General features: G+C 41.0%; 1 protein-coding gene across 3 annotated transcripts in view; it reads right to left on the reverse strand.

The window, feature by feature from the left end:
- Window positions 1–16,464, reverse strand: part of LOC109035778 (uncharacterized) — a 75,101-nt gene that overhangs the window by 33,885 nt on the left and 24,752 nt on the right. For all 3 annotated transcript variants that reach the window (XR_011900874.1, XM_072306463.1, XM_072306462.1), the window contains exon 7: window positions 12,055–12,346. Coding sequence is in view for 2 of the 3 variants with exons in the window: in XM_072306463.1 (XP_072162564.1) it covers window positions 12,055–12,346 (292 nt within the window). In the remaining variant the exon portion in view is untranslated. The remainder of the gene's footprint in view (window positions 1–12,054; window positions 12,347–16,464) is intronic.

Genomic DNA, 16,464 nt, shown 5'->3' on the forward strand with positions numbered 1-16,464 from the left:
TATCATGTCCTTACGAATCAGGCCGGTGTCGATGGCAAATTTTAGGCTGTCTAGAATAAAAATAGATGGAAGAGTTAAAAGTTGGTACTTTATGAATAAGGGTTTACAGTGGGAATTAAATGGTTTGTTAAATATCAGTCTTAGACATTTTTTCTGTTCAATAAATAATTGCCCTGAGCAGTGGTTGAGACCCCACAAAACTAGGCCATACCTTAAATGTGAGATTATGTTAGCATGATAGTACATTAAACACGATGGCAGAGATAAAACTTTAGACAAGTTTCTGAGTGCCCATTTCATAGAATTAATTTTAGAAGTGACTTTCAGTACATGTGGTGACCAGTTAAGGGTTTCATCTATTATAATACCCAATGAGTTAACCTGGGTAAGAGCTTCAGATTTACTGCTCCTGTCATCATTAGTTTGACTTCTTTTTTGGTGGGAAGTCTTATAATCAATTCTCTGAGTTTTCTCTTGATTAATCATAAGTCCATTAACAGCGCACCAAGATGACACCTCGTGCTCAGCCGCAGCACAGTCATTATCAAGATTTGGGCCAGATATAATGGATGTTGTATCGTCAGCAAATAAGTATGTGAGGAATTCCACCGCACCAGGCATGTCATTAACAAAAATAATAAATAATAAAGGTCCAAGGATAGATCCTTGGGGAACACCAGCTGACAGCCCATACACGATTGATAGGACGGGACCAAAAGCTGAGTCAATTTTCACTCTCTGTTTTCTATTTCTTAAGTATGATGCTATAAGGTCGACGGCGCTGGAGTGAAGATAGTAACTAAGTTTTTTAAGCAGTAGTTTATGGTTAATGAGGTCAAATGCCTTTGCAAAATCGAAGTGTAGACTGGCAACCGGGATCCCCTGATCAAGTGCTTTGTAAATGCATTCCGTTAACTTATGAATGGCTTGAATGGTCGACTTTTTTCTACGGAATCCGAATTGATTACAATGTAAAAACTGCCCTTGCTCAAAAAACCTTACTAGTTGGTTATACAATACTTTTTCAACAATTTTAGACAGAGTTGGTAATACAGATATTGGACGATAGTTAGCAGGAGATTTTTTGTCACCTTTTTTTTTGTAGATTGGGGAGACAGTTGCAATTTTTAAGAAGTCAGGATAAGTATTGCAGGCTATACACTTATTGATAAGTTTAAGCAATTGAGGACCAATTATAGAAAAGTAATCTTTGAATACAAAAGATGGAATGCTATCATTATTATCAAATTTAGACAAATTTAGCTCATTGATCACTCTTTCAAGTTGTTGCAAGTCGATGGTTTGAAAGGAAAATTTAGAATTGGGAGGGATGACATTTTTTTGTAAAAGTTTCATTGCATCATCATCGTTAGGATGAACCTGATAATTGGTTGATATGGAAGTGAAATAATCATTAAATGCATTGGCAATTTGAGTTGGGTCTTTGATCACTTCATTATTGTAAATTATCTGTTCAATAAGGGGATTTGAGATCGATTCAGTTTCAGATTTTATGATGGACCATGCAGTCTTGGATTTATTGCTAGATTGGTGGATTTTATTGTCATACAGTCTTTTTTTTCTGCATAAATGGCTTTTTTGAGATTCTTACTAGCCCTATTGCAGGCTCTTTTAAGTGATTTTTCTCCTGTTAATTTATGCAGTAAATGGAAGTGTTTCTTTTCTTCACTCATTTCCATTAGGTTAGTATTATGCATTAGGGAGAGGTTATTGGAGTTAGATTTGACTTTTATAAGAGGGCAGCAGACATTGACTAGATTACAAATATCATCATTAAATTTCTGGAATTCAACTGAGACCTGTTCATTCATAGTATTAGGTTTGTTAGAGCAGTAGTAGCTAATGTTAGCTGACAGATTACATCTATTACTTTGGGAGAAGTTTCTTCTCGCTACAAGTCGTTTTTTGTTTAAGCTGTACTTATGGTTACATAGATCCAGACATATTCTTTGGCCAGCATGATCTGAGAGGCCAGGGTCCCAATTTAATGCAACACTATAATCTATATTTGTAATACAGTTATCTGGAAGAGTTTTAGATTTTTTGGTAATACGAGTGGGCTCTGACAAAAAAACACGGGAACTATTGATAGACTTAAGTAGGTTGTCGAATCTGACTACGTTGGGGTCAGTAGGATTTAAAAAGGCTAGGTTAAAATCACCTGCCATTATAAAGCTACATTGCTTATTAGAAAGCCAGTCAAGTAAAATTTCAATTTTGTTGAAAAAGATCTCTAGCTTATCATGAGTATTATTCAGAGGGTTTGAGGGTCTATAGATGGAAATGACTGCTAGTGGTTTCCTGAGCATAAATTCATCGATTTGTTTGATAAGTACAGCACTAATTTCAAAAATTCCCTCGATAGCCAAATCCTTAAGTTCTTGAGTTACAGAGAAAGAGATACCATTTCTTAAGTAAATAGCTGTACCACCCCCTCTAGACTCGCTCCTAGAAAGAAAGTCTGCACAAACAAGTTTTTGAAGAGGAAGAGGTTTATTATTCTGAAACCAAAGCTCAGTCATGCATAGACAATCCACCCTACCTATCTTACTGAGTTCAACATTGAGCTCATGATGTTGTTCATAATACTTCGAATATTGAGATTAATACAATTGAGCGAGACTCCACCTTGGTTACATGCTCTAAATTGTGGTTGAGCGCTTATTATGGGTGGACAGTTATTCGAAAATTTCGCAGAGTGATGTATGGAATTAGTTTTAGCCATCTTATTTGAAATATTCGGCCAGCTTAAGTTGGCCACGTCAGTATCAACTAGTTAGATATCATGATAATAAATAAGAGATGTCATGATTGCATTTACGAACAACTTTTTCCCCCATCTATTTAGGTGTAATCCATGGTTAGTAAAATGGACTCTGTCAACTACTTTGTTCGGAAGTATTTGAACATTATTGGTATTTGAGGCTATCCTCGAAAACATATTGTTCATAGCACCTCCGAATTGACAAAATTGATTATACATGTTTGGTGGTAGGTCGTATCTAGGTAGTACTTCATGAATAAAAATTTTTGGTTTTTTAACACGCTCAATTATGTCATTCAATTTTTGATAGCACCGGTTGACATTCCATCGGCTGTGAGAATTAAAGTTGTTAGAACCACCAATGATAACTACAATATCTTCCTCAGTGAAATTTTTAGTTAGATCTTCTAGATTTTCAATTACATGTTCGATCATTGCATTTGGTTTGAAAATAGATATTATATTAAAATTGCTATTACTACCTAAAATATCTTTGAGAATAAAAGATCAAACCTCGACCATGTGAAGCACTGAGTAATAATAAGTTTCTTTTAGTACTATTTTGTAGGGGATCTGGAATAAAAGAGTGATTAAACTTCTCCCTCAAAATTTCAGCTGATAGACTGGCAGGATTATTTTTTGGCCTTATATTGGTATTAGATTTTGATAGTAGGATGTCATCAGTGTTTTCATGTGACAATAGCTGATCAGTTAGTTTCTTATTGTCCCTAATTAGTTTTTGGATTTTTATATTACTTAACTTTATTTCAGCTAATTGGGATTCTATCTCTTTTGATTTATCATTTAACATTTTATTCAGTTTTACAACATTTTCATTTAAAGATTCGGACTTATTGCTTAAAATTAAATTTGTGTTTGACAGAGAATTGTTTGCTTTTTTTATATCGGCTATTTCTTTGATTAGGGCATCACGTTGACAATGAAGCTCTTCAACACATTCTTTACTTCTCAGATCGCTTTTTAACTTTACAATTTCATTGTTTAAATACTCAATCTCTTTCCTCATTTTTAAATTTGAATTTGACAGAGCACTATTTTCATTTTTGATGTCGGTAATTTCTTTGATCAATGCGTCACGTTGACATGTTAGTTCACATATGCGGTCACCTTTCTCCGGTTCAAATCGGAAAATTTCCATGTCATCGTGTGAAGGTTGTTCATCCGATTTCCGTTTCACCTGTGGTATCCTGTTGTTTGAAGGAGCTTCCTCGTGACGGACGATAGATGATGTGTCCGAATTTGTTGACATTTTCTTATTGAAGGTTTTCTTCCTATTCTGGTCGCCAGAGGTCGTTGAGTTATCAGGTGTTGTTGTTGTCGCTTTTCTCCCTTTTCTCTTCGCCTCATCGCCTGCTAGTGTGTTATTCTTAGCCATTTTTATCAGGGTATGTGGTGATGCTTTCTTGGTCTGCGATGTTGACATTTCAGGTGTTACAGTTGGTGAAATATTGGGAGTGCAGTTAGCCAACAGTTTTTTGGACGTGGACCGTAGTAATCGATGGTCTGAATCTATCATGGAATCGGGCTTAGTAACTGAGCCGATGGTCCGTGTGGCAACAAGGGAACGGCTGGAATTTGATGTGGGTACCACAACATTAGGCGACTTTATCCGTGAGCTACGCTTTGTGCCGCGCGGTGAGTGATAAAGAGACATATCAGTGCAAGAGCGATTGAATTCTTTAGATTTTTAGAATTCCTTTGATGGAGCGCAGGCTTTGTGTGATTTGTATTTCCCAGTTTTCTGGACACACACAAGCACTGAAGCACTGATTACAACAAAAATGGGTTCACTGAAAGTTTATTTATACGTAGTTACTATGTTAAAATTGATGTTTGCATTTAACACAATGAAAATTACTATTTAATGGGAGCTGTTTACGACACGTCTAGTCGCGTCTCCCGCCGCGATGATAAGCGCGGCGGCGCGAAGACTATCAACGAGCAGTGCAGTCGGTACCAGGGAGGCTCCTCTTTCGTTCTTCCAAACCTAAGGAGGATGTCTCATGTCGACGAGTATAACTTCTTCTGGAATTTTCTGGAACTCTTTCGAATTTTCATAACTCAGGTGACAGTCAGTGAAACGATGACCCTCATTAATCCACTCCAGAACTTCATAGAATTTTCTCGGACTTTCGTAAGGCGTCATGACTGACAACACCTATCTTTCTCGAACGAAATTAATTTGAAAATGATATTGTCCGAACTCTCTCTAACTTTCTCCAGGCGATGCGCAATTAAATCGAAGCCTTTGGTGTGTCCTTTCGGGAGCTAAAGTATGCTTGGATTTTTGGAAGATTTTGCAGGACGGCGTTCTGGAACTTTCTCGAAAATAATCAAAGTGGTAGTGACAGGAATGTGGCTCGTACTGCGTTAGCAGCTCCAAGCGGAGTCAATGGGAAAACCTCCAACTACAAACCGAAATTATCGGATGACAAGAAAGCAAGGAGCATTGTTGGTTGCATGCTCGCAAGTAAATATCCATCGCGTTTCAAGTTCAGCATGATAAATTTATTGAACTGCGCAGTTTTCATTATCCGTTCCCGCCGAAATTTTATTGCGGTCGTAGGTATTTCTTTATTTCTTAGTACCATTTGGACGCATTTCTACCAAACAGACCTATGTGAAGGTGAGGAATATGGGGTGTGCTCGTCGAAGCTGCATGAGAAGCAATGTAAAAGTGGGCATGATTCCTTTTGAAGAATTGGAAAAGCGGGATTTTACATTCTATCAAACAGACCTATGTGCCGACTGAATGCGAGATTCATGAGCCGCGGGCATGGCATGAGAGCGTTGTGGACAGGGCTCACGAGTTAAAGCGTCCCGACGACGATCTCCCCCTCGCTCGAGTGCGCACTATCATTGCCGCTGACGTCACCGGCGCTTTATTATTCCCATTCACTCTTACGGCCAGAGAACTAACGAGCACACCCCATATTTCTCACCTCCACATAGGTCTGTTTGGTAGAAATACGTCCATTTGTAGAAGCAACTTTTAACATTATCTAGTTTTAATAATTACTTCCGATGCAAGGTGCACCGAGTACCTTATAGGTGCCTACACACCTCAGACATAAGGTGAGTCACGCGTGGGATCAGAAACAATACCGGAGGTATTTCAGAATATTTTATTTTTACTTGTTCATAAATCTCTCACTAGTTGAAAGGAAGTATGTTGTGAGTTACTCTCTCTCTTTTTTTTTTTTCTTCTCTTTTTTTGTGATGAGGGGAAAAATTCGCTACAGTGCCCCCATCATGAGGGTCGCCAAAACGCCCCTCATGAAAGGGGCCCACCGAATACCGGGACGGTAGCGACCATCAGCTGGTGAAGAGCCGCCGAAGCGACCCGACCGCTGTGAGATGGGAAAACCCGGTTATGTGGGGGTAGAGCACGCCGCTGTGTTCCGTACCCACTAAACGACCCCTCCAGGCCACGGCCACACCCCGTGCAAGTGTGGCCCATCGGACGCTCTATCCTCCCGTCGGACGTCCCTAAGGCACTCTTATCGAACGGCAGTCCCCGACCCCGGCGCCCCTCAGGCCCCCCACTTGGGGGAGGGTCCGCCCATCCCCCGGGACCGATCTGCCGAAGCCATCATTGTACCCGGAGTCAAGGGCGTAGGAGGAGAGCCGAGGCCCAGCTTGCGACAACCCCTGCGACAACCCCACGGCAGGGCTCTGGAGCCGAGGACTGGAGGGCAGGGAGGGCGGACCAGTTACGTCTCGCTCAACCCTCGAGGCACCCGATCTTATGCGGCTCCAGAAGGGGGCAGCCTACACATGACTCAGCTCCGCGGGTGCGTCGAACCCGATATCCCCAATTGGATAGCCTGCGGTAAACAGGGCCAGAGACCCGAGGGTTTCAGACCCACAAGAGGCATCCGTTATCCATTATCCATCTCGTTATCCATCTTCGCGTTTGCTTGACATAAACACGCGCCGCGAACCGCTCAAACGCCAGCCAATTTCCGTTGTTCTCCAGTAGCACACGCATTACCTCTTCTGGGGGCGGGATGGGACCAATGACCCCCTCAAGTTCCCACCTTTCCGCAACCCATCTGCCACAGTTGTACATCGGGTGTTCCGCCGAATCACGTTGGCTGCATTGAGTGCATTGATCAGAATCGTTGATCTTAAAGCGATGCAGATAAGCCGCAAAAGAGCCATGGCCAGTCAGCAACTGACTTGTCGCGAAGTTTACTTCTGCAAACTCACTCCTCAAGTTGCTCCGTTTGAGTGGCAAATTTTATACATGTACATAAATGGAAAATGACCCAATAAGGTCTCTTTTGGGCCTTATTTCTCTGTTGGGCGCTTCTGGTGCCCAGGTGTGCCCTTTCCAGCTGTTGGGAACATATATAACTTGTATCAATGGTAGATACACAGCGTGTTGTTTTATGGATAATGACACCATTCTGCCCGGCCGGCAAAGCAACGTTGCACCAACATTGCGGCAACAATACCGATTATCCGGAAATGTTTCCTGGCAACGTGCCAGCAATGTTGTGGCAAACTGAATTCCGTCTCACGGGTCGCAAAATTGCCAGGCAACGTTTCGGCTATGTTCAACGGCAATGTTACCATCCCTGCTAAAACTTGCTGCTGGGCATTCCACCCAGGTAATTTTGGGCAGGAGAAATGGCTCCCCTGGGAATTTCTTCCGGGTAATTTTGAGCAATGGATAGTAACAGAGCCATAGAAGAAAAAAATAAGGGCTGCATACGAAAATTAATTTGATTTATTGCCGGGGTATGGTGTGTAGGTGTGTGAGTGATTTCAAACCACCACGCGTTAGCTCTGCGCCGCGCCGCCGTCGCAGTCATATTCCCGAACGGCCTCCCATCTAAGTACCAACTACACCCGACGATGCTCAACCCCCGTGATCGCCCGAGCGCCGCTGCCGTGGAGCTCCGGAGGCTTGCGTGATGATTGAGGGTAATTTAGCATTCATAAACGTCCCCAGCGCCAATTCCATGATTGAAAGCAACGATATTCTTGGGAAGAGGTATATGCATCTCCCATAAGAATTGGGCCCAGGACGGAATCTTGTCATACCTTCACCTTTTGTAAAGAAAGGATGTAGAAGTTCAAAAATGGCGGAGTTTTTGATCCAGCCCCTCGGGGAGAGGGGGGCGGGGGTCAAAGGAAAATCAACTTTTGGGCATAACTTTTGAACGGTAGCGGATATTGAATTGGATTTTTTGTAAATGAATGAGCATAAAAAGACCATTCTACATCGAGTGTAAGAAATTCACAATCGGTTAATTTTTGGCAAAGTTAAGGCTCATTGAATTTTTTGAAAAAATTCAATTTTGGATTTTTCAATTTTTCGACGTGAGGAGTCGCACGAAATGTTATGAATATGTGCCCAACAGATAGACCTTGTTTTTTTTCTTTAAAAGGAGCTAAAGAACGTGTCAGGGAAAAGATCAGTTTCGGAGTTGGGCTTTTTCAAAGTTGACGCGACAGGGTCCGCGCATCGGCCTCGGGCCAGCGTCCCTCAGCTGCGCCCGGGAGCACCCTGTTTCACGCTCATCTCCGTAATTTTTTCACATTTTATAGAATTTTCACCATTTAGTGAGCATACCGACAAGGATGAATATGCCAAACATAATGTCCCTTCTCCTTTTTTTTATTTCATCTCAACCAATCTGGAATTTGGAAACGGCGCACTGGCGATTGGCACAGCGGTGGAGCCAGAGTGAGTGGGAGGGGGGGTCTGGGGGATACCCCTAGAGCATGGGGGTCTCCCCCAGAAAATTTTCCAAAAATAGCCCTCCCCCCCCCCCCCGGTTTAATTTTAAGCAGTTTCAGTATGGCATCTGTGCATTATTTGAAAGTTGAAAATTGACGAATAAGAAATAAGGCGAGGTCAGGTAACTAGGCCATACCCTCTATACTTCTACCCTATTAGTGCTAGAATTGTTTTCATAGTTTATATACCTTCATCATGAGGTAAGCCATCTAGAATATGTAAACATAACGTCAAAAATGAAACTTTTCGATGAGAGTTGAAGTGCTGAGAATTGAGTAGCTTTTTTTCAAAACAACGCCGGAAGTTGTCCCGGAAAGAGCCTCATATCCCACTCCAAGGTAGCTGAGTAGGTGCTACCTACCCCGTTCAAATCTTTATTAAAAGTTTTTATTTCATTCCATGGCGCTTTACTTTACCGTGATCAGCCTTGCGGCTCAGGTAAGTTTTTTTTACTTATTTTTAAAAATGCATCAGCCTTAACCTCATTGAAACTGGCCAAAAAGTGTCCTGAAATATAACACTTTTTGAGTGTTAGTACTGAAAGCTCTAAGCATTGATGTAGAAGGAAACAATTCTTTTTTACAGTTATTTAATTCTCAGGTTTAAGGGTTTTTTGCCGCTAACTGTAACATCATTTTTAACCACTTTAACATTTTTATATAGGTAAATTTGAATGAAATTTTCTTAAACCTTCATGAGGAGGACATCACCATCTCGCCAATGAGAATTAAAAATAATGCCCCCTCAAGAATTAAGGGAGGGGGAGGAGGTAGTCCAGTTGCCCCACGACGTGGATAACTGGGTCAAAAAGACAGGGCATTTTTTTAAAATTTGTGGGAAAAAATTGAGGGATGCAATTCGACTTTTGACTCATCTTACGCTTAGACTAGGTGTTATATTTACTAAAAAAGAAGAAAAAAAGTAGCCACTACTGTCAATTTACTGATGGGGGAAAACCCATAAAGTTGAAATTTTGACATTTTTTCTGAACTCTTGCCCAGTTACCCGAACTCACCTTAGATCGGGCTCATCTAAAGACAATCACCCGTCGATAGTCGCAAAAATCATGAAAATCGGCCCGGTATCAGAACTCTGATACCAGAAATGAAAATTTATAGAGGACTTGTGAGTTTGCAGCATGAAGGGAGAAGAAAGAAGATACAGATGACAGCCTGTTACGTATGATTCGATGTTACGAAATGATCTCTTACAATTATTTATTAAAAAAAAAAAAAAAAAAAAAAAAAAAAAAAAAAAAAAATGATTTTTTTTATCAAAGTTTTCAAGTTGCGCTGGGACACTTTGTTTTTTTTACTTCTCAATCAGTCTGTACCTACTTAGTCCAGGCAAATAAGCCAAAAAGGGGCCATAGCCTGCAAAAATCTCGGGTAGTAATGTTTTCATTGGTTCCTACGTAATTTTTGACGCTGAATCCGAATTTCAACTTTGCGCCAAAAAATTCGGACCGGAGGTTACCAAATTTGGCAAAAATGGCATAAAATCGGCATTTTTTTCCGGATTATGGCCTGTAACTTGCCAAAAATTGATCTGACGATAAAATTAGTTATTTTCAAAAATAAAGCTCGTTATATTTCCTATAAACAAGTTCCTTTGCATTTTTTGCTCAATACAAAATCAAGTGCGCTGGCGGTCTCCGAACTTTGAAAAATGAGCGAAAACTGCGCACACTGTAATGTGTTGGGTTCCTTAAAATTTACATAAATTCATTTCACTTAGTGTAAATTTTTTCATCTTCACTTAATTTGTCCAGAAATTACTCGTCAGACGATTGAAAAAGGAGACATTGGGCAAAAGCAGCGAAAAACGCAATTTTCGCTCATTTTTCAAAGCTCGGTGCCTGCCAGCGCGCTTGATTTTGTCCTGAGCAAAAAAATGCATAGGAACTTTTTTATGGGAAATTTAACGAGCTTTATTTTTAAAAATAACTAATTTTATTGTCAGATCAATTTTTGGCAAGTTACAGGCCATAATCCGGAAAAATGCCAATTTTAGGCCATTTTTGCCAAATTTGGCAACTTTCCGGTCCGAATTTTTTGATGCAGAGCTGAAATTCGGATTCAGCGTCGAAAATTACATGGGAATAATCGAAAACATTTCTACCCGGGATTTTTGCAGGCTCTTTCACTTATTTGCCTGGACTAACTCGCAGTTTGGTCAAAGTGTCGCACTTCACAGTACCAATTTAATTTGTTCTAAGAATTTTGTAAGTAAATAGGTATGCATTTGCGAGGGTTTTCATATTTTCAGCACGAATTGACAAGACGTTCCAGATTCAATCTTATTTTTCCAAGCTCCTTTTATGTTCCACCTAAAACTGGAACACCTTTTTACGCGCGCCCGGTGAGAGGCACTCGAACAAACGCATCTCTGCGCGTAAATTCACACACCAGTGTATGTGATATTATACTCGAGGACGTAATGTCGCAGTAACGTGACTATCTCTCAGAGGACCTTAACCTGCCCTGTTACGAAGGTCCACCCCCCCCCCCCCTCCGCATCAACCTAAGATTTCAGGTAATATAGTAAACCAAATCGTGTGTTTACTATTAAACGCACATATCGACGGTGTAAGTCGGCAATCACATAACTCGTTTGCGGTGTCTGAATATCTCCGCCTCTATGTTATTTTTTTAAAGGAGAACAAATTGACGTCATTTCTTGAAGTTTTTGCAGAATTTTCTTCGCATAGAGAAGAAAAATCACGGCAGTTTTAAAGAATGGGCCTGTTGCATGCAAGAGATACAGCCGCGCAAATAGACTTTTCAGAGGTTAAATGACACGAAAATTACGATGGTCACATTAAAAAAGTCTGAAATACACTCCTTACTGCGCAATTTGCGTTGTTAGGAACGCGCTTTTTCAAATTTCCCGCGTCTGGGGGCAGTTTTCTAATCACCGGAAACGAGCAAACGGCGGGCTCGGTGATTTCCGGAAGATGCCGAGTCGTTGTTGTTGTTGTTATTTTTTCCTTCAGTTTGTTTACAAACCCAACGTGATCTCCTACAGTGGTTCATATACGCTTTATGCGGTAACCAAATCGATCAACTTTTAAATATCCAACGTAATCCTTCTACATTTCATTTCACAATGTCACGAGCTCTGATTATTAGGTTATGTTGTCAGTTTTAGTTGACCGGAAATAGCCGCGAGTTGCCGTTAATTGTTTCCGTTAGAAAACTGCCCCCAGACGCGGGAAATTTGAAAAAGCGCGTTCCTAACAACACAAATTGCGCAGTAAGGAGTGTATTTCAGACTTTTTTAATGTGACCATCGTAATTTTCGTGTCATTTAACCTCTAAAAAGTCTATTCGCACGGCTGTATCTCTTGCATGCAACAGGCCCATTGCCGTTGAGTAATTTTCCGTTTAAAAAATAAAGTATGACAGGAAGTCTGCGACGTCGCAAACCGAGTTATGTGATTGCCGACTTTCACAGTTGATATGTCAGTCAGCGGATGATAAATGTAAGAACTAACCAGCCGGTTGTTGCGTGGGCTACGAGATGTGCGATTTCAGCAGTGACCTGCTTGAGCTCCGTGCAAATAATCCTTGAGTTGTGGTCCGAAAGGCTCGCCCAGGAAGGGTCCGCAAAAGGCTTCGAGGGTTCAGTCCTTCCGTCACTCTTCTTTCCACTTGTGCTCGTTGAGTTGCTGATATGCAGCGTCGTGTTACGGTGGTGGAAGGAGTAGCTCCGCTTGTAATCCAGCGTGTGCCAGTGCCCTGAGACCGTCAACCAGTTCGGAAACTTGCATTTGCTAGGTGAATTACCTGCAATCAAATTAAAAAGTTCTTTCGGATCCTTCTTGTCCTTTGCAAAAACACCATACACGGTGATGGAAAATCATAAGGGTAGCATGTCACACTGAGGGCGTCACGCTAATCATGTCACAAACCGGTTTCTTCTCCTCCACTACCCGCTTCCCTGCCCGTCGTGCAGCATGCATACGCTAACTAGTCGAGTCAAATAAGGGCGAAAAAAGGGTGAACCCGGAACTAATTGTATGTTTGAGTTTTTTGGGCTCATTGTATTCAGGAGATCAAGGAGAATCGAATGAACTAAAATTCGCCAAAATTCTCCCAAAATTTGACCCCAAAACTCCCCAAAAACTGAAAATTGACCGGAAAAATCCACGGATTTTTTAATAAAATGCTTATTATCTCAGAAACCGCACATCTGAGCATGAAAAGTAATAGGACTAAAATTGAAGGGCATTAAATTTCACATTAGAAACATCTATGAAAACTGCATGAAAGTCAAAATTACGGGGAGTCAGAGCTCCCCCCAAAAAATCCGCTCTCTCACTGAATTGTGCGCGCAGTGAGAATATTGCGGAAACGCGCTGTTTGTGAAGAATCGCTTCAATTTAAAGGGAAATCGAAACGGATGGATGTTTCGATACTTCGATATTCATGACAAACAGCATATCTGACACAAAATTTTTTTAAATTTTCCCCCAAATTCATCATTTTGGAACGTCGAGACCAAGCGATACCTGTACTCGCACAGTCAGTCGTCGTGGTGTTTTACGAGTAAAAGTCATCAAGCTAGGTGTAAAATAATTTGCTCCGATTTGTAGTTTCCAATAATTGTACTTATTTTCTGAAAAGAGAATTTTAAATTTCATTGAAAGAAGTAGCCTAGGAAGGAAGGTAGAAAGGAAGGGAAGGCTTAGAAAGAACATGAAAAACTACCTATGAAAACAGTAAATGAGAGTGACACTTTATCGGTTTAGATACCTTTTCTAATCATTGTTCACGTACCTCTGCAGAAGTTTCTTATCAGTGCTGAATGGATAAAGAGTATGTGAGACTTTAGCAAAAATTAACGATGAAACGTAAATGAAGAATGATGTGAATTCAGCCATGCAAATGTGGGATGCATTCAGGGAATAACTTGTGGTAAAAACAGAGGAAATTACGATAAGATTAACAATAATAGGTCGGCGAGTTTTTGCGGAATTGTCCGGAGGAAATGCGTGATTCTTGACTGTTAACATTAAATTCAATGAAACATAACGAACACAGTTTTTCACGAAATTGTAGCGGGATAATTAAATTGGTATGATCGCTTTTCACGAAAGACGCGGATGAGGCCACGCGAGATTCACTAGTTTAAATTAACGTCGACGTGGGAGAACAAAAATCGCAAAAAAAACACAAAAAAGCAGGAATAATGATGACAAAACACTAAAATTTAATAACAAAATTTCCGAGTTGCATCCTGACTCAGCAGGTCATTCCAAAAAACGCGTTTATCCCAGTTGAGATTCATTTTGGATACAATTTAAAAAGGCAACGAACCATGGTACACGAGAGCATACCTTAGAACATTTTTTGCGTTAACACCAAATTAAATTAAGAACGATAATAACACGCGTCCGGATTATCGGCAAATGATCACCAAATGTACTTTTTCGGAAAATTTTGTCGAAATTTCAGCCGTAGTACGAAATGACGATAATAATGATACTAATTCGGATGCGCTCACGCGACTTACAACCAAAACTGGCAAATTAAGTGGACATTGCGGCAGTCTTCTAGACACTAACTAAATTAGGTTTTCTCCACATTTTCAAAAACTCAGGAATTTTCCTGTCGTAGGGCGGCTTTTCAAAAGGCATGAGAACCATCCACAGTCAGAATTCACGCAACCCCGGCCTTGGTGTCCATCGATGAGGAGGCATAAAAATTTAAGCATTAAATGGTGAATTTCTCTAAAAATACACAATAGATGTCTCAGGATTTTTTTACCTACACGTTTGGCAACATGAGATTTGCATAAGCGTAAAAAATAAGGCATGATGTTCTGGAGGCACGTAACATCTTCAATCATAAAGGGATGCGTCGCGCGGCCACTCAACGCTTTGATAAGTAGTGTCACTAATAATGGTCAGCTATTCGCCGCATCTACTCCCCTCCTCCTCAACCCACTGGTTCTTTTGCGCGAAAATTGAACAACTCTGTGAAAACTGACACTGATTAAAAGTTAACCCAATTTTCGCTCTTGGTGATTCAACTATCTGCTTCAAGTTCACCAAGTGTTTTCACGCGAAGACGATTTTGAGGGCACTATGCCTTCCAAAATGATGAATTTGGGGGAAAATTTAAAAAAAATTTGTGTCAGATATGCTGTTTGTCATGAATATCGAAGTATCGAAACATCCATCCGTTTCGATTTCCCTTTAAATTGAAGCGATTCTTCACAAACAGCGCGTTTCCGCAATATTCTCACTGCGCGCACAATTCAGTGAGAGAGCGGATTTTTTGGGGGGAGCTCTGACTCCCCGTAATTTTGACTTTCATGCAGTTTTCATAGATGTTTCTAATGTGAAATTTAATGCCCTTCAATTTTAGTCCTATTACTTTTCATGCTCAGATGTGCGGTTTCTGAGATAATAAGCATTTTATTAAAAAATCCGTGGATTTTTCCGGTCAATTTTCAGTTTTTGGGGAGTTTTGGGGTCAAATTTTGGGAGAATTTTGGCGAATTTTAGTTCATTCGATTCTCCTTGATCTCCTGAATACAATGAGCCCAAAAAACTCAAACATACAATTAGTTCCGGGTTCACCCTTTTTTCGCCCTTATTTGACTCGACTAAACATGCTGCCCTCCGTCTCCTTCTCCGGCGCCGACGCTCAACCCCCCCCCCCCCCCCCGCGTCTACTATTGCCGATTCGTTGCCGCTTTCAGCCACGAGCAACTTTACGTTGCATTATCAAGATGTAAATTAAAACATGGTAGAAAAATCGAAAATATGGCAGTAAATTATTCGAAAAATGTGCTTTACTAGGGAAGGGGAAGGGTAAAGTGGCCAGGGACGCACCCCCTCACCCCAGTTAAGTCGTAGAGTAAATCCCAAAACTCCTATAATACCCAGAGGTTTTTGGGATTTACTCTACGACTTAACTAGCAGGAGAGCTGAATGGACCGCAAACCGTTCAGGCGAGCCCGATTGAGTTTCTCCGTACATATCTAGCTAGGCAGCAGCCATCAAATCATTTAGGCATTTTTTTATAGGGGGAGTTATTTAGGATTGGGCCGGTGTGGCTACCGCCACCTAGAATTTGAGAATAGGACCCACGTTTTTTTTTTTTTACATAAGAGTAGACCTGAGAGCTTAGGAGAGGGGGGGGGGGGGTTGAAATTCCCGTCTGTGAAAAATTGCGGGAATTTCAAATTTAGCGGAACATTTAACTAAGCGGGAAATCGTCACCTTCCGGCCACAGTATCACAAACGCCATGCGACGTTTAAAAAGTTCCGACGCCATTTTCTTTTTTTAAAGAAAAGTTGTGCGGCTAAGCTGTCCGAAAATTTCACTGAATTTTCTTTATGCTGCCAGTAAAATTTAGTGAAATTTTCATACAGATTCAACAAACAATTTCTCAGTAAAAAAATAAAATGGCGGCGGAAATTATGAAACGTGGGATGGCGCTTGTGATACTCTGGCCGGAAGGTGACGAAATGTTGAATCTTGGTCTGTTAGTAGGGTAAGTGAATTGAAGGTAGGTATGCTCCTTTGCTACGGACTATCAAAAAGCGACGAAATGCTCCGTTCCGTTTCGTTTCAGTCTGGGCTTGAAGCCTGAAATACATTTTTTTTATTCGATTCTTAATTGGTCCAATTGCTCCCGACCAGAGAGAGAGATTGGACAAATGAGAGTTGGATTTGAAAATCTTTTCATTTTTCCGGTCGTTCTCATGTCGCAGCGGGCCTGATTGTGAGACAGAGAGCGCGAAGCGCCCCATGGAGGTTAGACCGCGTAGCGGCCAGGAGGCATAGCCCCCTAGTTATACATATCATAGTGTTGGATTTGCTCTGTCAGAGTTGATCATAATAACGTCAGAGCGACGGCATTATGACCATTTTGATGTTGTTATGACGTT

This window comes from Bemisia tabaci, chromosome 1, assembly GCF_918797505.1.
Source record: "Bemisia tabaci chromosome 1, PGI_BMITA_v3".
Classification (NCBI taxonomy): Eukaryota; Metazoa; Arthropoda; class Insecta; order Hemiptera; family Aleyrodidae; genus Bemisia; species Bemisia tabaci.